The sequence below is a fragment of the Molothrus aeneus genome, chromosome 12, assembly GCF_037042795.1.
Source record: "Molothrus aeneus isolate 106 chromosome 12, BPBGC_Maene_1.0, whole genome shotgun sequence".
Classification (NCBI taxonomy): domain Eukaryota; kingdom Metazoa; phylum Chordata; class Aves; order Passeriformes; family Icteridae; genus Molothrus; species Molothrus aeneus.
Window position 1 is genome coordinate 9,447,932 of NC_089657.1, and position 15,495 is coordinate 9,463,426.

The 15,495-nt window shown below is 46.5% G+C and overlaps 1 protein-coding gene across 1 annotated transcript in view; it reads right to left on the bottom strand.

Moving 5' to 3' along the window:
* The window catches only part of PLXNB1 (plexin B1), a 77,237-nt gene that overhangs the window by 8,965 nt on the left and 52,777 nt on the right, over positions 1-15,495 (bottom strand). Inside the window, exons 13-29 of the mRNA XM_066558398.1 lie at positions 14,492-14,614; positions 13,427-13,520; positions 13,009-13,175; positions 11,832-11,983; positions 9,906-10,011; positions 8,445-8,581; positions 7,648-7,824; positions 7,290-7,458; positions 5,943-6,185; positions 4,522-4,698; positions 4,039-4,187; positions 3,566-3,666; positions 2,582-2,799; positions 2,215-2,393; positions 1,662-1,728; positions 973-1,119; positions 321-498 (exon numbers count right to left, since the gene is read on the bottom strand). Of these exons, the coding sequence (XP_066414495.1) occupies positions 321-498; positions 973-1,119; positions 1,662-1,728; positions 2,215-2,393; positions 2,582-2,799; positions 3,566-3,666; positions 4,039-4,187; positions 4,522-4,698; positions 5,943-6,185; positions 7,290-7,458; positions 7,648-7,824; positions 8,445-8,581; positions 9,906-10,011; positions 11,832-11,983; positions 13,009-13,175; positions 13,427-13,520; positions 14,492-14,614 (2,584 nt within the window). The remainder of the gene's footprint in view (positions 1-320; positions 499-972; positions 1,120-1,661; positions 1,729-2,214; positions 2,394-2,581; positions 2,800-3,565; positions 3,667-4,038; positions 4,188-4,521; positions 4,699-5,942; positions 6,186-7,289; positions 7,459-7,647; positions 7,825-8,444; positions 8,582-9,905; positions 10,012-11,831; positions 11,984-13,008; positions 13,176-13,426; positions 13,521-14,491; positions 14,615-15,495) is intronic.

Here is a 15,495-nt window from a genome sequence, read left to right on the forward strand (position 1 = left end):
CCACAGCATCTTTGCACTGCACTCAAATCCTCCTCCCCCCCTACACTTCTTCTATATCCCTTTGACCAAGCCATTGCTGTGGTCTGAGTCTGACAAAGAACACCATGAAGTAAAAGAGGGTGAACCCAACTGCTTCTTTCCCACCCCTGTCTCTTTCTGTTACAGCCTCCTCCCTGTTGTGCCCAGCCAGAGTGGTCAGTGATTCTGCACACTCAGCACAGAATGACAAATGTCACACATGCCAGGATGCTGTGCACAGACACTGAACCACCATTCCTTCACCTCTTCACTGAGTTTTGTCACCAAAGAGCTCTGCTCACCGAGGTCCAGGGTGTCTGGGTCTGGCCGGTGACAGTATGGCGTCCCTTTATAGATCTGATCTAGGATTTTCTCCTTCACCTGCGTTATGGTGTCACAGTCCAGCACTTTCGCAGAAATCCCTTGAGAGTCTTCTGCCCCTCCTGCACCAACTCCTGCTTGTGTCAAAGCATTTAAGGTCTGGGGAAGAAAAGGTCACAGCTACTTAGCTGATAAGATTACATCTGACACATTTACACCTTTGATGGCTGGCATTCAGGCAAGTTAACAGCTAGTCCTTTCACTGGGAGATTCAGAAGACAAAACATCACAGATGTTAAACACCTCAGTCTTGTGTTCTTGGCCTTGGGTCAAGAGCTGGAAGCCAGTTCAAGAGCATTGGGCAAGAGCTTCGATGTGCCATCAGCAACATCACTCCCTTATTTCTAGACACAGCACAGCACGTACACCAGATGAGTGTGGTGAAGGCTTCCATCAGCCTGGGCCAAAAGTGCCTGATTTAGCAGAGCTCTTCATCATCTACAAACTTGTGATGCTGGAACAAACCTGGCTCCCAGGAGACAGTGGCAGGATGTGCTGCACTTGTGCTTTGGTTATGGCAGCAGAGACATCCAGCCCTTCTGTACAAAAGAGGACAGAAGATTTGGCACTTACCAGAGTGCGGTACTCCAGGTCCTCTCTCAGAAGGCGGTTGTCATTCAGGGTATATTTGGCTTTCCCTGTCACCCAGTCAACTGGCCCTTTGTCCACCTGATGTTTGATTCCTCGAAACAGCATGTAAAGGGGCTCCCCAACAGAATCCTGGCATGGAAAGAAGGAGAGAAATTCAGCTTGCTCCTCCCAGCAGAGCCCCAGGCATGGAAACATGGATATCAAGCAGGACTGAGGATACAGCAGCTGAGCCACAGTAGGCAAAGAAAGATCCTGTGCCAACAGCTCCTGCTCCATGCACAGGAAAAGTGCACTGCCCAGCTACAAGACCAAGGCATTGTTCTACCTCTGTGTCACTAATCTGAGAGAAAATCCTTGCTGCCTCCCCAGCCCTCTAGAAAAGGAATTAGACCAGCATCTGTCCTCCCATGCACAGACCAGCCTCTGTCCTGTGTATTTCAAGATAAAGGAGCTACACTGAGGCCTCCATGACCTGGTGACACATCCTGGAAACAAGTGGTATTGATGCTGATTTAAGAATCCCCATTCCCAGTGAGCAGCCCAGCCCTTATTTCTCACCTGAAATACAAGGTGACCCTGGCACTATTTCAGTATGAGTGAGGCACAAAGCAAAGCTGTGCCTGTCTCCCCTCTTTCGGCCCCTCTACATTACAATGGGACAAAGAGCTCACCCTCACAAAGGCGTACAGGCAGATGGACATCCAGTTGGTCAACAGCTTCTCTACCACTGTTTCTGTCCTGAAAAAGAGCATCAGATTGGTCACAGGACTGTGGTGCAGAACCGGGGAAAGATTTGGAGGTAAAGAGGACTCCCTTTGGAAGAAGGGCACTCTAAGTCACAATACAGAATGGAGAGGAAAAAAAAGCCTTTTAAGACCAGCACAGTTAATGCTTTTTACATTGCTTATTGGAAGCACTTGTCAGCCTGAAGGAGGCACCAAATTACAGAACTGGAGAGACAAGAAGCAGGGAACAGTGGCAAGGCTCTGGTAGGTCTCAAACAAGGGAAATATGTTCAGATCAGAAGGATGGACCAGATAGGAGACTATTGGGGATCTAAACATGGGAGATATCTCAGTTTAGCTTCCAAACATGGCATGACTGTTAACTCAGAGACCTCTAAACAGGAAAGTGTGATTAAAAGACTTGGCAGACTTTCAGAGTTTGCCAGCCAGGCAGAAGGCTCTACCCCCTCAGGAGTGGGACCATGGCTGGCTCACTCACCTCCGCAGCATCAGCTTGGGGTTCTTGGCCACATACTGCTCCACAAGGTCGTTCAGGAGTGTTTTGAGGATGTCAGTGAAGTACTCCAGCTTCCCATGCAGCGACACCGTGAGCAGCGATGCCACATAGGCCCGGTCTCTGGGAGAGAAAGTGCGCTGGATCTCCAGAGTGTGGATGAACTGGTGGAGAGAGAAAAGCCGGTGTGTGACTCTGCTGAAAACAAAGCAGTCACAGCTGCTGGCTCTTGGAAGAAGCAGTGCAGAGAACTATTAAGGAATGAACCTTAACAGGCACTGCCCACCTCCTGCTGCCAGTGCTGTGGCTCCGGGCCCGCAGCAGGCTGCCAGCAGAGAGAGAGGGACATTACCTTTGTGAGGAAGAGTTTGCTGTTGAGGAGGTTGGAGAGCTGGACCAAGCCCTGCTCCACTGTTTGCCGTCGGCACTCAGGGATGTCAAGGTCCCTTTGCAGTGGTGACTCACGGTGACCCGGAAAGAAAATGCGTTCTGCATAGGACTTGTAGTCCAGGAAGGGGATCCCTGTGCCCACAAGGTCACTTGTGAGGTCCATCATCTCAGTCATCAGGTCTGAGGGAAAGGAAAATGCCTATGAGGATGACACAACTGACATGATCTCAACTGATAGTGCAGAGCATGAGGTAAGTGGAGGAACCAGGGCCAGCAGCATGGGACTGAGAAAAAGGAAGGATGTTTCCTCTCAGGAAGAGGCATATTGGGGTGTCATTGTTAGAACATTAAAAGCTAGACTAGGCAGCAGGAGAAATAGCATGAGGAATGTTCCAATCAGGAGTTGGTTTCCAATTTTGTAGAGAGGAAGCCACTATTCAGCACACATCTGTGGTTACAGGCATTACCTACAGCAAAGATAGAGTACTAGAGACCTGCTCCTCACTCCTTCACACATTAATTGGGGACTACAGTCTCAGTCACCTGCAGAGTTTCAGAGCCCCATGTCTCCCACAGTTGTAAAGAGCTGAAGTACAAAGTTTGTAAGCTTAGAACATGGGCTGCAATTCAACTTGCCCTACACAAAGACTGGGCTAGTAGTTGTCCTTAAGATCCCTCCAAGTGTGCTGTCTTGACTTTACCTCTTCACCTGAGTCTGGAGGATGAAGTGGAGAATGAGAGAGGTCTGTAAAAATCACTGTGCCCTGAATTAAAGAATTTAAAAAGCAAGAATTTGGCTCTACGTTTCTATGCACTGGCACAGGATAAATTATCGCCTGCTCTGAGCTACACAGACAAGTACACAGGAATGGGAAGAGAGGTTGGGTTGAGGGTGGTTCTCCAAGTTTCCCTGAAGCTGCAAAAACCCAGGAGATCAGTGACTGACCTGTGAATTCCTTTTTGCATCTGTCCCGAACACTCGTTTCCAGATTTTCCAGTTGGATTTGAACTTTCTTGTAATCCCTCAGAGCCTGTTTGCTCTTCCTCCTGCAATAAGAAGAAAAATTGTTCTTGGTGGCAGCAGCCCAGGGACTGTCCTTGCTAGCTGCTGTGTTGCTGCCAGGGCAGTTGGTGCTGAGGCAATTTCTACAGAGCATCATTTTTGCAGGACACCACACAGTGTACCATAAACTAGATGTGTCTATTGAAGTACCCATTAGAGTCTCAATGAACCACAGTGCAGACTGTGACTAGCAGTGCAACATGCCTCCTGCATCCAACACCACCAGGAGCTCAAAATTTGGCACAAAATAAAGAAAACTGTAGCCTTGTTTAGGCCCAAGATGTACACACTTGGTGATACCCACTGAAAAACATTGAGAGGAACTTAAAGGCCTCATCCATGCCAGAACTTCTTACCTGTATATGAAGACAATGACCAGAACAATCAGTGCCACAAAGGATGCACCAACACCCAAACCAATCTGTGCCTCCAGCGGGAAGGTGAGCTGGCTCTCTGTGTCATACTGCACCCGGCCCAGGAGGAAGTTCAGGTTTCCCATCTGAACCTGCAAGAAGAAAGCATTTGCCATGATGATTCCATTCCTCTGTGCAGGAATGAAGTACAAAGCCACAAGGCTTCTCCAGAATGAGCACAGGGGGCACACAGCTGCCCAGAAGAGCTGTCCCACAGCACAGTGAACCCAGCAATACTGTTTACTTTCAGGCAACTTTAGCCTTTAAGAGCAGAATTTGAGAACAAAGGCCAGTTCCCTGCCACCCCTGTTACCTTCCCTGTCCCTCAGCAGGGTTTGTACCTTTCCTAACTTCACATCCCACTCCCAGTTCTTGCACATGCCTCTAGAAATGCCGGGGTTCCTGGCAGTGCTGCTGATTCCCTACCGTGAACTCTGGGAGCAGGTCCGTGCCCTCGCGCTTGGTGCGGTGCCGCGGAGCCGGCTGCTCCGAGGGGGGCTCGCAGTACAGGTGATTCCTTGTTAGTGTCTTCACCACACAGATGCCTTCCCCAATCATAGCCATAACTTCATCCTTGGAAATAGCCAGATCTAGATTTTCTCCCTGAAATACATTTGGACAGCACATGAGATCAGTGAAAAAACAACTACGTATTGCCATGGCTTCAGAGAAGATGGAGGAGACCAATACCATGAGATGAAAGCAGCCTTTTTTCTTCTTTGTTTAGGCTCACATGTGAATAGGCTGCAGGAGTTAAGTTTGTAAGCTAAAAAATTCAGTTACATATGATTTAGATTTAGCTTTAGGACCTGTAGCACACTGCATAAGTACAGTTATAAATAGCCTGTCCTCTTAAGGCTCTTCAGCGAAACCCAGCTAAGCTCAGCTCTTCACTCTGTATATTTAAAAAGGTAGTTTCATGTCAGTTAACCTGCACACTCAGCTGAGTCAATCAATGCCTTTCAAAGGTATAACATATCTGTGCTATTTCTCTTATTTGCTTTAATTTTGGGGGATTAAGACTTTTTCTTTTTTTAATAAAACCATGCTGACTGATGTTAATTACATTTTTATGCTTTAATGCTTTCTAAGCCCAGAGCTCTGTCAGGGTATCCCAACAGGCTGACAGATCAACCTCCTTGTCTTTTAAAGTTCTCTTCCAGTCTTCTCAAACTGCCCTACATCTCCACGATGCATTCAACTCCAATGGCAGTGGTCTAGGCATTTCTATGCTCTTACATCCTCACAGTTTTTCACCCATATGCAAAAGGACAGCATGTGGAGAATTTGCACCTGCAGCTATTACTTTCTTTAAGAGTACTGGACTGAAAAGTACCTTTCCATACAAACAAAATACCTCAAAATTTTTTTTTTCTTGCACGTACAGTAAAATAGAGTCACTGTGCTCTTCTGTATCATCTTTAATGAGTGACGTTTCTGCCTTCACTTAGTAACAGGTCTTTCCCACTGGCAGGATTCTTTTACTCCTAAGTTATTTCTGGATGAAACTGAAGTAGTTATGATAGAATCAGCAGCTGAAAACAGGATGTGGGGATAATGTAGTACTAATACCTCATATACAAACAGTTTATTAGGATTAAATAAAACCCAAAAAACAAACCACTGAAGTTTCCATAAGCCCTACAAAGCCCTAGAAATGATTTATCGACTCAGGAGGCTTTTTTGATGCACTTTTCCCTCCTCTTATGTACTGTTTCTCACAGGCCAAAGCATATGTGCTGTGACAGGTTGCAACCTGTCAAATGCTTTAAAAACCTTGGATGCTGTACGACACAAACTTAAAACTTCATACAAGGAACATGAATTCCAGCTGGTTTTTGTCTTACCTCCACAGAGATGACACTTCCTGGCTTGTGACGATATGGTTTGGCAGGGTCCTCAGCATTCAATGGTTTTAGAATGGGGTTTACTTCATAAGAGAAAGGCATGGGATGCAGTGAATTGAAATCAAAGCTCAGATTATCCAGAATAAATTCCAGTTTGATTCGGACACTCCTCAACAGCAGGTTAATGGCTGGAGTTTTGCACAGGATCAGGTAGGAAGAGTTAACGAGACATGGTTCTTCAAACTAATTGGAAAAGGCAAAAAAAAAGTGTCAGTAATCAAACACCAGGGCTTCTCCTGCAGCTTGGCAATACTTTCCACCCCAAACAATCTGGGGCCAGTCTGCATTCTTCTAGTCTGGAGAAATGCCAGAAGAACCCTGCTTAACTGTAAAGGGGAAAAATCCAAGATCTGAGGAATTCCCCATGTTCCTCTAAAGGAAAGCTTTCATAGCACTGGTTTTGTTGGAAGGTCTCAACAGTGGGAATCAACTCTGACATTCCCCTGGCAGCAAATTCTGGAGAGCGACCAGCTTTAGATTTCCCTGCTCTGAGAGAATAGGACCAAACATCTTCAATGCAAGGCTGTTTTCCCAGTCTGAATGCTTCTGTGAAAGTGTTCCCATGCCTGGTTGGATATGTTTTATACATTCAATGAAAGCATTAGAGTATTTTTTTCTGCCCTACAGTCACAAATCTTTCGTAAGAACCAGCTTTTATTGATGCATGTGCATCAGGAGCACATTTATGACAGGAAGCCCTTCATCATTTGCACTAATGATGCAAATCCTTCTTGTACTCGGGCTGCCAAACCACTGTCTAACATCTGCAAATTCTGCTGCATGCTCTGTGACCTTGATGACCACATCAATATCTCTGTAATGACCCATGTCAGCAGACTGGCAGCAGGAGAGCAGAAAATAATTGTGGTGCTGGTAATTTCACTGCCTGGTTTTGTATGTCAGAGTGAAAGACATCCCAGGAACTATAGGGAAAGACTGAAATATGCAAAAGGAAGAATCTGAAGCACAGACGCATTGAGCAACACAAGCTCTCTGGCTCAGATGTAGATTCCTTTACCTCCACACTGCTGCATTGCTATTTCTGTCCCACATCACAGTCCTGCACATCTCTAGGCAGAGGCAGACCCAGCCCATGGAAATGTTTGTGTAAGTGCTTAACCTCACAGCCTGGCAGAGAACACTTCCATGGGCCAAGACTGTTAGTACAATCCAAGCAGATAACAGCAAGTGGTGGGAGGAAAAAAGCCCTAGGGACCGAAAGACCACTTCTTCAGAGGTGGAACATCAACCCCTGTGCATCCACACCCCCAGAGAGTGCTGTGCTACCTGCTGGATGCTGCACAGAGAGCCCTCAGGACACTCAGAGTCTGGGACGATCCTTCGCCATCGCCCCACTCCTCTGCGCCGGCGTTCAGATGGAGAAACTGTAACTCGGATCTTTGGCTTCTGTACAACATCCAAGTTGTATCCATGAACTCTGAGCACTCTCCCTCCACTGAAAGACAAAAGTAGTTGATATGACTCACCTGTTATTCATTAGCTCAGTTTTGTCCATGCTCCCATCCTTCTGTTTATGCTCATTCTGACAAGCCTGGCTTCACCCCAAAGTGCCACTCAAGAGAGATGACACTGGTGCTGCAGCCCCAGCACACTGCCCAGCAGAAGGGACACTCATTCCTTCTACCTGAGGAAGCTTTTAGGTGGCTCTGCAAAAGTGATGTTGGGATCCAGAGTATATCTAAAGAGGGATCCTTCCAATCTCCGCTCTTGCTCGCCGTATTTGATGGTGACTGGGAGTTCTGTGGACACATTGCTGGGACTTGTCTGGCACGCCAGCTGATCCTCTGTCATCTCAGAGAGGCTTGGAGAGACAAGAAAAACAAGGGATTAACACAGCCACTGCAGAGACAGATTTGATAGTACTGTGCCTTTCTTTTTGCAGAGAGTCTGCAAACCTCTTCTGCTATATTCCTAAATCTCACAATAAAAGCTCTTGTCCCTTATCTGTGCAAGTAATAATTGCTGGGCAGCTGTTGGGAGCAGCACACAGACAAAAAGCAGGTACAACCACTGTCCAGACTGAAGGGACTGGACAAATGCTACCAAGGCATGTGCACCTCCTCACCAGCAGTGAGGTGAGGCAGGTTTATGTGTCCCTGGGTGCAAGGAAACAAGCAGCTCTTGGGATCAGGCTGCAGGAGCCAACTGCAGCTCCCCACCAGCAAAAGCAGAGTGTCAGGCTGGGTTACAGTCCTGTCAAGGGGCAAGCAGAACAGAGGGGCACAGCCCTGCTCATGCCCAGATAAGGTGGGCCGGAATCTAAGATGGTTGAGGTTTCTGCCATGACCCTCACAGGGAAGATCCCCTGAAACACAGAGGAAAGCAGAGCTCCAGCTCCTCCAGGCAGCATCACACCCTGGGAGGCTCTAGGAGGTACTCAGGATAGTGCACAGATAGCAAACTGGCAAGTTCTGATCTTACATTTGACAAGGGAGGTCTCCAAGCAGGACACTGATTTCATTAGGATGCCCAGTCAGCAGCTTCGAGCCTAGAAGGGTAAGGCAGGTTCCTCCTGCTTTGGGACCCTGGGTTGGAACAATGGATTTCAGCTCTGGATTCTAGAAGAGGGAAGAAAAAAAAAAAAGAAAAAATAAAAGGTAATTGAATGACAAGGACCTCAAAAGACAGGACAAGAAAGCAGCAGAATGTGTTCAGTAGCCTACAATGCTCTGAAAATAGAAGCTACAGATCCAAACCACAGGCAGGCCCCAGCCATACTCCAGCAGCTACTTTACTGAGCAGAGGAGGGATCAATAACACCAGCAAGAACCACAAATCAAGGACCTTTCCACAGAGTGCCAAAGGCATATGGATGCTGCAAACAGCAGAGCTCTGAGCCTCACACACAAACCTGAGGATTAACAGTCCAAAGGGATTGTTCAGATCAGTAACTGGATTAATAACTCAGTTTAGGAAAAACAAGGTAGCAAATAAATTGCCTGTTTGCCTAGCAGATGAGGAGATTACCAGCAGGGAGCCCTAAGAATTTTTGTTGAGACCCGTGCTGTAACAAAAACAAACCTAGTACCACCAAGGAGCTGCAGCAAAATTTAGCAGAGTGACACAAGTAAGTCACTGCTGACAAACAAAAAGCAAGATCCATGAAGTAAGATGGAGGAAGGAGACTAAAGGATAAAAAGCAAACATGTACACCATTGCTAGTCTCTAAATAGTATCCTGGTGATAACCAAAAGAAGAGCAACAAACATAATCTAGTACATAAAATGGTTCTATCAAGCCAGAAATGGAAGAACTTAAGACTTGTCAGAATCTCTTGTAAATTGCACATAAAGGAAGAAAAAGAAGCAATTGTATTGAAAAGTTACTTAAGTATTATTTCATAGTTGCTGGGTTTAAGATATCAAAAAGTTATCAGAAACATGTTTAAAAATGATAGGAAGCATTGCTCCACACAATGCACAGGAATTTTGGATTTACTGCCACCAGCTGCTGAAGGTCAGAAGATAAAAGCATGTTCAAACAGCAATTTGCATATTAACAAAAGAAAAGTCAGAAGTCTTTGTAAGATGCTAAGCCATCAATAAAAAAAAAGTCTTCAAGTTCAAAACAGAGGAAAAACACAGATTATCTCTAATCTAAGCATTTAACAGCTATCATTGTCAAAAAAGAAATAAAATCACTGGACTATAGGATCTTTAGTATTACCAGTACAGCTGTTCTTATAATCCAAAGGGGGGTGAGGGAGGAACAAAGAAAACCAAACAAAAAAAAAATCCCAGTACACCACACAGCACAAGCAGCAGAAAAATCAGACAAAAAATAGCAGCAGCAAGTGCCCGGTAGAGTCCTGCAAGTTCATGCAATAAACAGCCATTTAGCAGAGGTACTGGGAAAACAGGGGAGATATTTTAGTTATATTACCTGATAGGTGAAAACATGACCAGAAACCCCACGACCTCCTCCAGGCACCTCCACCACGATATGCCCAAACCTCTCTGTCCAGCTCCCGCCGGTGACGCACACGATGCTGCAGGACAATCCAAGAACAAAGTCACACCAGGGGAGAGTAGGGGAGCTGCATCCACTGCAGCATGTCCTAAAAACATCTAGCAACCACAGCTCCCTTCTTCCAGACTTATCTGATGCTCAGGATATGCAACCAAACATCAAGAAACACCTCTAAAAAAGCTGGGTTAGGTGCAGCAGAAAAAAGCAGGGAGTGGTTCCAAACAGGCTCATCCTATCTAAAATTATTCTTTCTGGGACAGACAGGATGAATCCCACTGTGTCACAGATACACTGAGTCCAAGAACTCTTCTATATTCCACAGCTGAACAAAATCAGTTGCATCTGGAGGGACCTCAGGGCAGCAGTGGTCAATCCACACATTAGTGCTGTGTCTGAGGCAGGAGAATACTCAAGACCTGGGTTTAGCTGTCACTGGTCCTCAGCCAGTGGCCTCTCCAACCAGCCAGATCCCCTGATCTGCACCAGCCATTCCTCCCAGCCCTTTTTCCAGACACAATTTGCTATGGGAGATGCTGACAAGATGAAAAGTCAAACTGTACTTAGAACAGAGCAGCAAGGAGTCCCATGTTACAGCACTCATTTGGTAACAGAAAAGCTGATCTTCATGAGACTTCTACATAGCAGGAGATTAATTGTGTCTGGGCCTTGCTCAGGAGCGGGTTCCAGGTTCACAGCTATCCCCTCAACTAAAGAGGCTGAGGAATTTGAACTTAGGCAGTGCAGTCAAACCAAGACCCTGTGAAGCCAGGTGATTTACAGATACAGAACACAGACGGTGCTAACCCCAGAAAGATTAAGCTCTAATTCTAGGATGAAAACAGAAAGCAGATGGATCCAGACAAACAAATTGCACAGACAGGACAACACTGCTCAACACAGCAAGCCATTCCAGGATCTTACCTGGCTCCTAGAGGGAAAGGTACAACTACTGCTACCATGGAATGGAAAAACGTGTTTGCGATAGCTCTGATAAGAATTTACTCACAATTTCCCTCCTCTTCTCCTGCTGGTTGTTTGGTTCCTCTCCCTCCCTTGTCCAAAGTTCCCACCTACCTGCCCTGCCATGGGCCAACTACACAAATGTCCTTTTCTCCTTATCCCCCATTCATACCTCTTAACAACTAACTACTGCTTTATTATCTTGTTCTGCCCTGGCCAGACACCGACTGCACAATTCTCTATCACTAACATGAGCCAGATTCAGGAGGATAGGTCTTTCTGCTTCTCATCCTTGTCCTTGCCACTACTTTTACAAGCACTGTGTGACCTGTCAGGCATTCCTGGCCACCAAAAGATTGGCACTGGGCCCACCAGGATTTCCTCATCTGTCCCTGGCAGAGAGGATCTTTTCTTTGAGTTTGTTCCTGGGGGGGGGAAGTCTTGCTAGCAAGTGAAGACTGACAGTCTAGGGGTGTGCCTTCAACCACATGTTCCCATCCTCACCCTGTGTTAACACAGTCAGGCTATTTCCCTATCAGTGACACTTGCATAAGCCATGTCCTTTGCTTTATTGAAATCTCCTGTGGCTGAGTGAGACACCCATGAAATTGCAGGGTTCTGAGCCCACAGCTCCATGCTGTCTGGGCAGTGTGGTTGGAACATGGCATCACTGTTTGGCTGTCACCTCGTACACACCCTTATCTCTCTAGGGACATTGCCTGAGCAAGTGCTTACACAGTGACCTTACTCAGGGCACTTCATGGGAATGGGCAGGGCTCAGCACCTACTACAGCAAAGGCAAGGAGATCTCAGGCTGGGTCAGCAGCCAAGGGAAAAGCCAGCGCCTGCCTCTGGGAGGAGGTTTCACAGATACTCTACCTGCTAGAGATCTCATACTCTTGAGCATCTACGGCACAGGGAATTCCTGCAACAGTGACAGTTTCTGCAATGTCTTGATGTTTCTGCCCGAGGTTTGAGCCAGTGATGGTGATTCTAGTGCCACCTTCCACTGGTCCAGACAGGGGGTACACCTGCAAAGACATCCGCGCACGTGTAAATGTCACAGTATCTCAGACCTCCACAGTCTGGTGACTGATCTACAGCACAGGGCCCTTCAGCTGCCCTGGTGCAAACTGCCTGTTCAGGTCACTGCTGTTGACTCCTTTTACTGGCTTGGACTAGTCCCAGGCTGCAGTCTCACCAGAAGAAAGGCCATAAAGAACATCACAGTCAGAGCCTTCTTTCCCGTACCTCGCTGATGCCAGCAGTCCCCACCCAGAGGTGATAATCCACTTGGAAGGCAAAGACTGCCCTACTTTGCCTTCCCATCAACATGCTGACCACTCCACAGGGCACTTCTGCTGAAGAGTGGGAATGCACAAGCCAATACATGTTACTAGTATTGAAGCAGTAAGCACCATTCCCCCCTCAGCATCAGGACGACAATGAATTGCATGCTGCACAAATGTCAAAGCTCTGTCCCTGAGCAGCATCCAAGGTAAACTAAGACAAGATGCAGCACATGGATGTTGTGTGCCACTGAAGGGAGGACAAGCTGACAGCAAAAGGGACACATGGCTACAGACACTTGTCATGTGGCAGTTAGCAAGAAACATTTAAAATAAACAGACAAAAAATAATTATTTCCAGGAACCTGTCATGCCTTTCCCATCATTGCTGTGCTGTTGTCCTTAGGTTTTACCCTCCTCTGCCCCAGGCTTAGTTGGGCCAACCTGTTTCAGGGTCTGGTTCAGGACAGTTGGAGGATCCATCCTGTGGACCATTTCCCAGCTCCTGAATAATTCTGGTGTTCCAGTTTCAGCTGAGATACACATGAATCATTCCCCACTGTTATCTATTAGCAAACTGAAAGCCCAGCAGCAGCAGTCTAGAATCCTCACAACACTGGGGGACTCCAATTGAACTTCCTCTTCAGAAGGTCAATAAATGAATGAGCTGCACTGTTTGCACTCTGAGTTCACAGCCCTTTGATTTCCACTGCAGAACAGAGCCCTCCTTGCCCTGTGTGCAGTACACCAGTGAGCAAATTACTCACAGAGTGAATGAGAGGTGCTGGACACAGGTCTTCAATTTCTTCCTTGCAAGAGCCCCTGAAGATACAGCTGGGGTTGTCACCTCCACACCACACACAGTTGTACTTTGAGTCAGCTGTTTGGCAGCGGCTACAATCAGTGTGTCCCACAGAGCAGTTGTAAAAAGTCACTGCAAAGGAGAAAAATTCAGAGGTACCTGCAAACATCCCCACAGGGCACAGCATAACCCAGCAACCTGGTGTCTTGTACAGACCCCACTCCTCCTCCTGCCCCCGTGACAAGTGACAGAAGTGCAGCTCAGTTTTCCTTAGTTTTCTTGTGATAGGACTACCACAAGTACAAAAAGGCTCATTTGAGGATTTCTCAATTCCCTTCCACCTCATCTGCTGTGTTTTTACTGGGAAGGTGTTGCACTCCTACCATGAAGATCTGCAGCACTGTCCACTCGAAGGTGCCGTCGCCTCTGTACAAACACCACAGCATTGAATTCGAGTTGAGGTGCTGTGTAACTGTACTGCAAAGACAAAGATCATCAAGAGGACTTAACAGAGGCAAAAACAAACCAGCTGAATGGGCAAGAAGCACCAGCATCCATACTGAACAGTGCATGGCACAAACAGCCTACATGGAACTTCCATGCATGTAGACAAGGCTGTATTAGTTGGGGCAGTGGCAGCAAAGGCTTGTCCTCATGGTTCACAGTCACAATTCTGCTCCAGAAAGAGTAGCAGGTTTAGGTTCACTAAGATGAACACTGAAAACCAAGTCTGTGCTCACAACAATACTTGTCTAACTTCCTAACTGCATTCCTAAGTGGCCAATTCCTATCTACAAGCCACCTGCTCAGAAAGCTGCTCAAGCTGGCATTTTTGTAATTTCAGTAGAGCTGACAATGTAGGATCACAATTGGTCTGCAGGGCTCATGCACAAGAGCCTGTGTTGTTCTTCTCCCTTAACTATATGAGTTTGTAAAGTAAAAATAACATCTCGGCTTGCAAATCTTGCCTTAAGTAAAATTCACACAGCATCCAGAAGTGTACATGTCTGTTTTAGCTTTCCCTGATAATTTTACAATCTACAGGCCTGCTTCTATCACCAAGGACAAAATCAGTACTAGAAAACAGCATTTTTCTTCTCACAAAAGAACAATCATCACAGGAGTCATGATGCAGAGAATGACAAACAACAGTGCCTCAAGCTAAAGCAGGAGTGGCACCATGCTGGCCAGTTCAGAGACAGCACCATCCCTGCTACAGCTAGTGCAGCAACAGATCTGCAACAGTGGCTCAGACTGCACAATCTTCCTGAGGTTGAAGGTACCAGTACTGGCAGGCAGCAGCATCATAGCTGAGGGCCCCAGAGTGCTAAATATTCTACAAATACTTCTGCAAAATATGCTCTTTTCTCCAGAGCTTGCCTTCCATCCTATTCTCCTGCTGAGCAAAACCAGCACCTGTGTGAACTGTGAAATGGCACAGCACTCACCTGGTTCATCTGGCAGGTGATATAACAGAGGGACTTGTTTGTTTCTTCTCCTTCCACATAAGCTTCCATCACCACTGTCCTCCCCTCCAAATTCAAGACACACTCATAGTCCCACTGGTGGTCCTGCAGGAGGAGACACATGGCACCATTCCTCAGTGACACAGAGCTTTGAGCTGCACAGGTGTCATCCTGCCTCTCCAGTTCAGCACCTTTCCCCAAGCCACCAGGCCAGCAGCATGCTCCTCTCCTTCCCCTTGTTATGCCACCTCTATCCTATATTCAAGGGCACTCTATGCTAAATTCAAGGGCTCTCTATGCTGTGACTGCCTCCATTATGAAGGGCACATCAACATAAAACACCCAGAAAGGAGCATGTGTGTCACTGTGTGAAGAACTTAGCATAGAGGGAGAAATAAAAAAAAACCAAACAGTGGGACTGAAGTTATGCCAGTACATCCCTGTGAAACACTAGCTTGGAAATGAAGAATAGAGTACACAGATTAGGAGAGAGCATGTCAAAATCATTAAGTGTGTATTTCTCCTCCCTGTCTCTTTCCTGTAAACTTTCCACTGAATTGCTTAGATACTTCCTGTAAAAAAGCTAGATATGCATCTCTCTGGAACCAGCTCTGCTCCTCTGAGCAGTGCAGTGTGTCAGGTTTAATGTATAAAGTAACAACTAGACTGTGGGCTGCATGTTCTGAGTTGTTTTTTGTCAAAGGTTACTAAATCATCTTGTCTTGAGAAGCAAAGAGAATTTTTATCAGAGGCACACCCAAGAAATAGCTGTCAAGGGTGGTTTTCCCCACTGCAGAAGTTTCAGGTATGGCAGGAGTAGCCACATTAACATAAGCATGCCAGAAAGGAAAGGGAACAGATGACTTGTCTTTAACTTATGGAGAGACAAACAGGATGGATTCAGCAGAAAGTTATTCCAAGAACTACCATCTTCAGTGCAGCACAGGTGCAATTTAATCCAAATACATGCAAATCTTCCCCAGCAG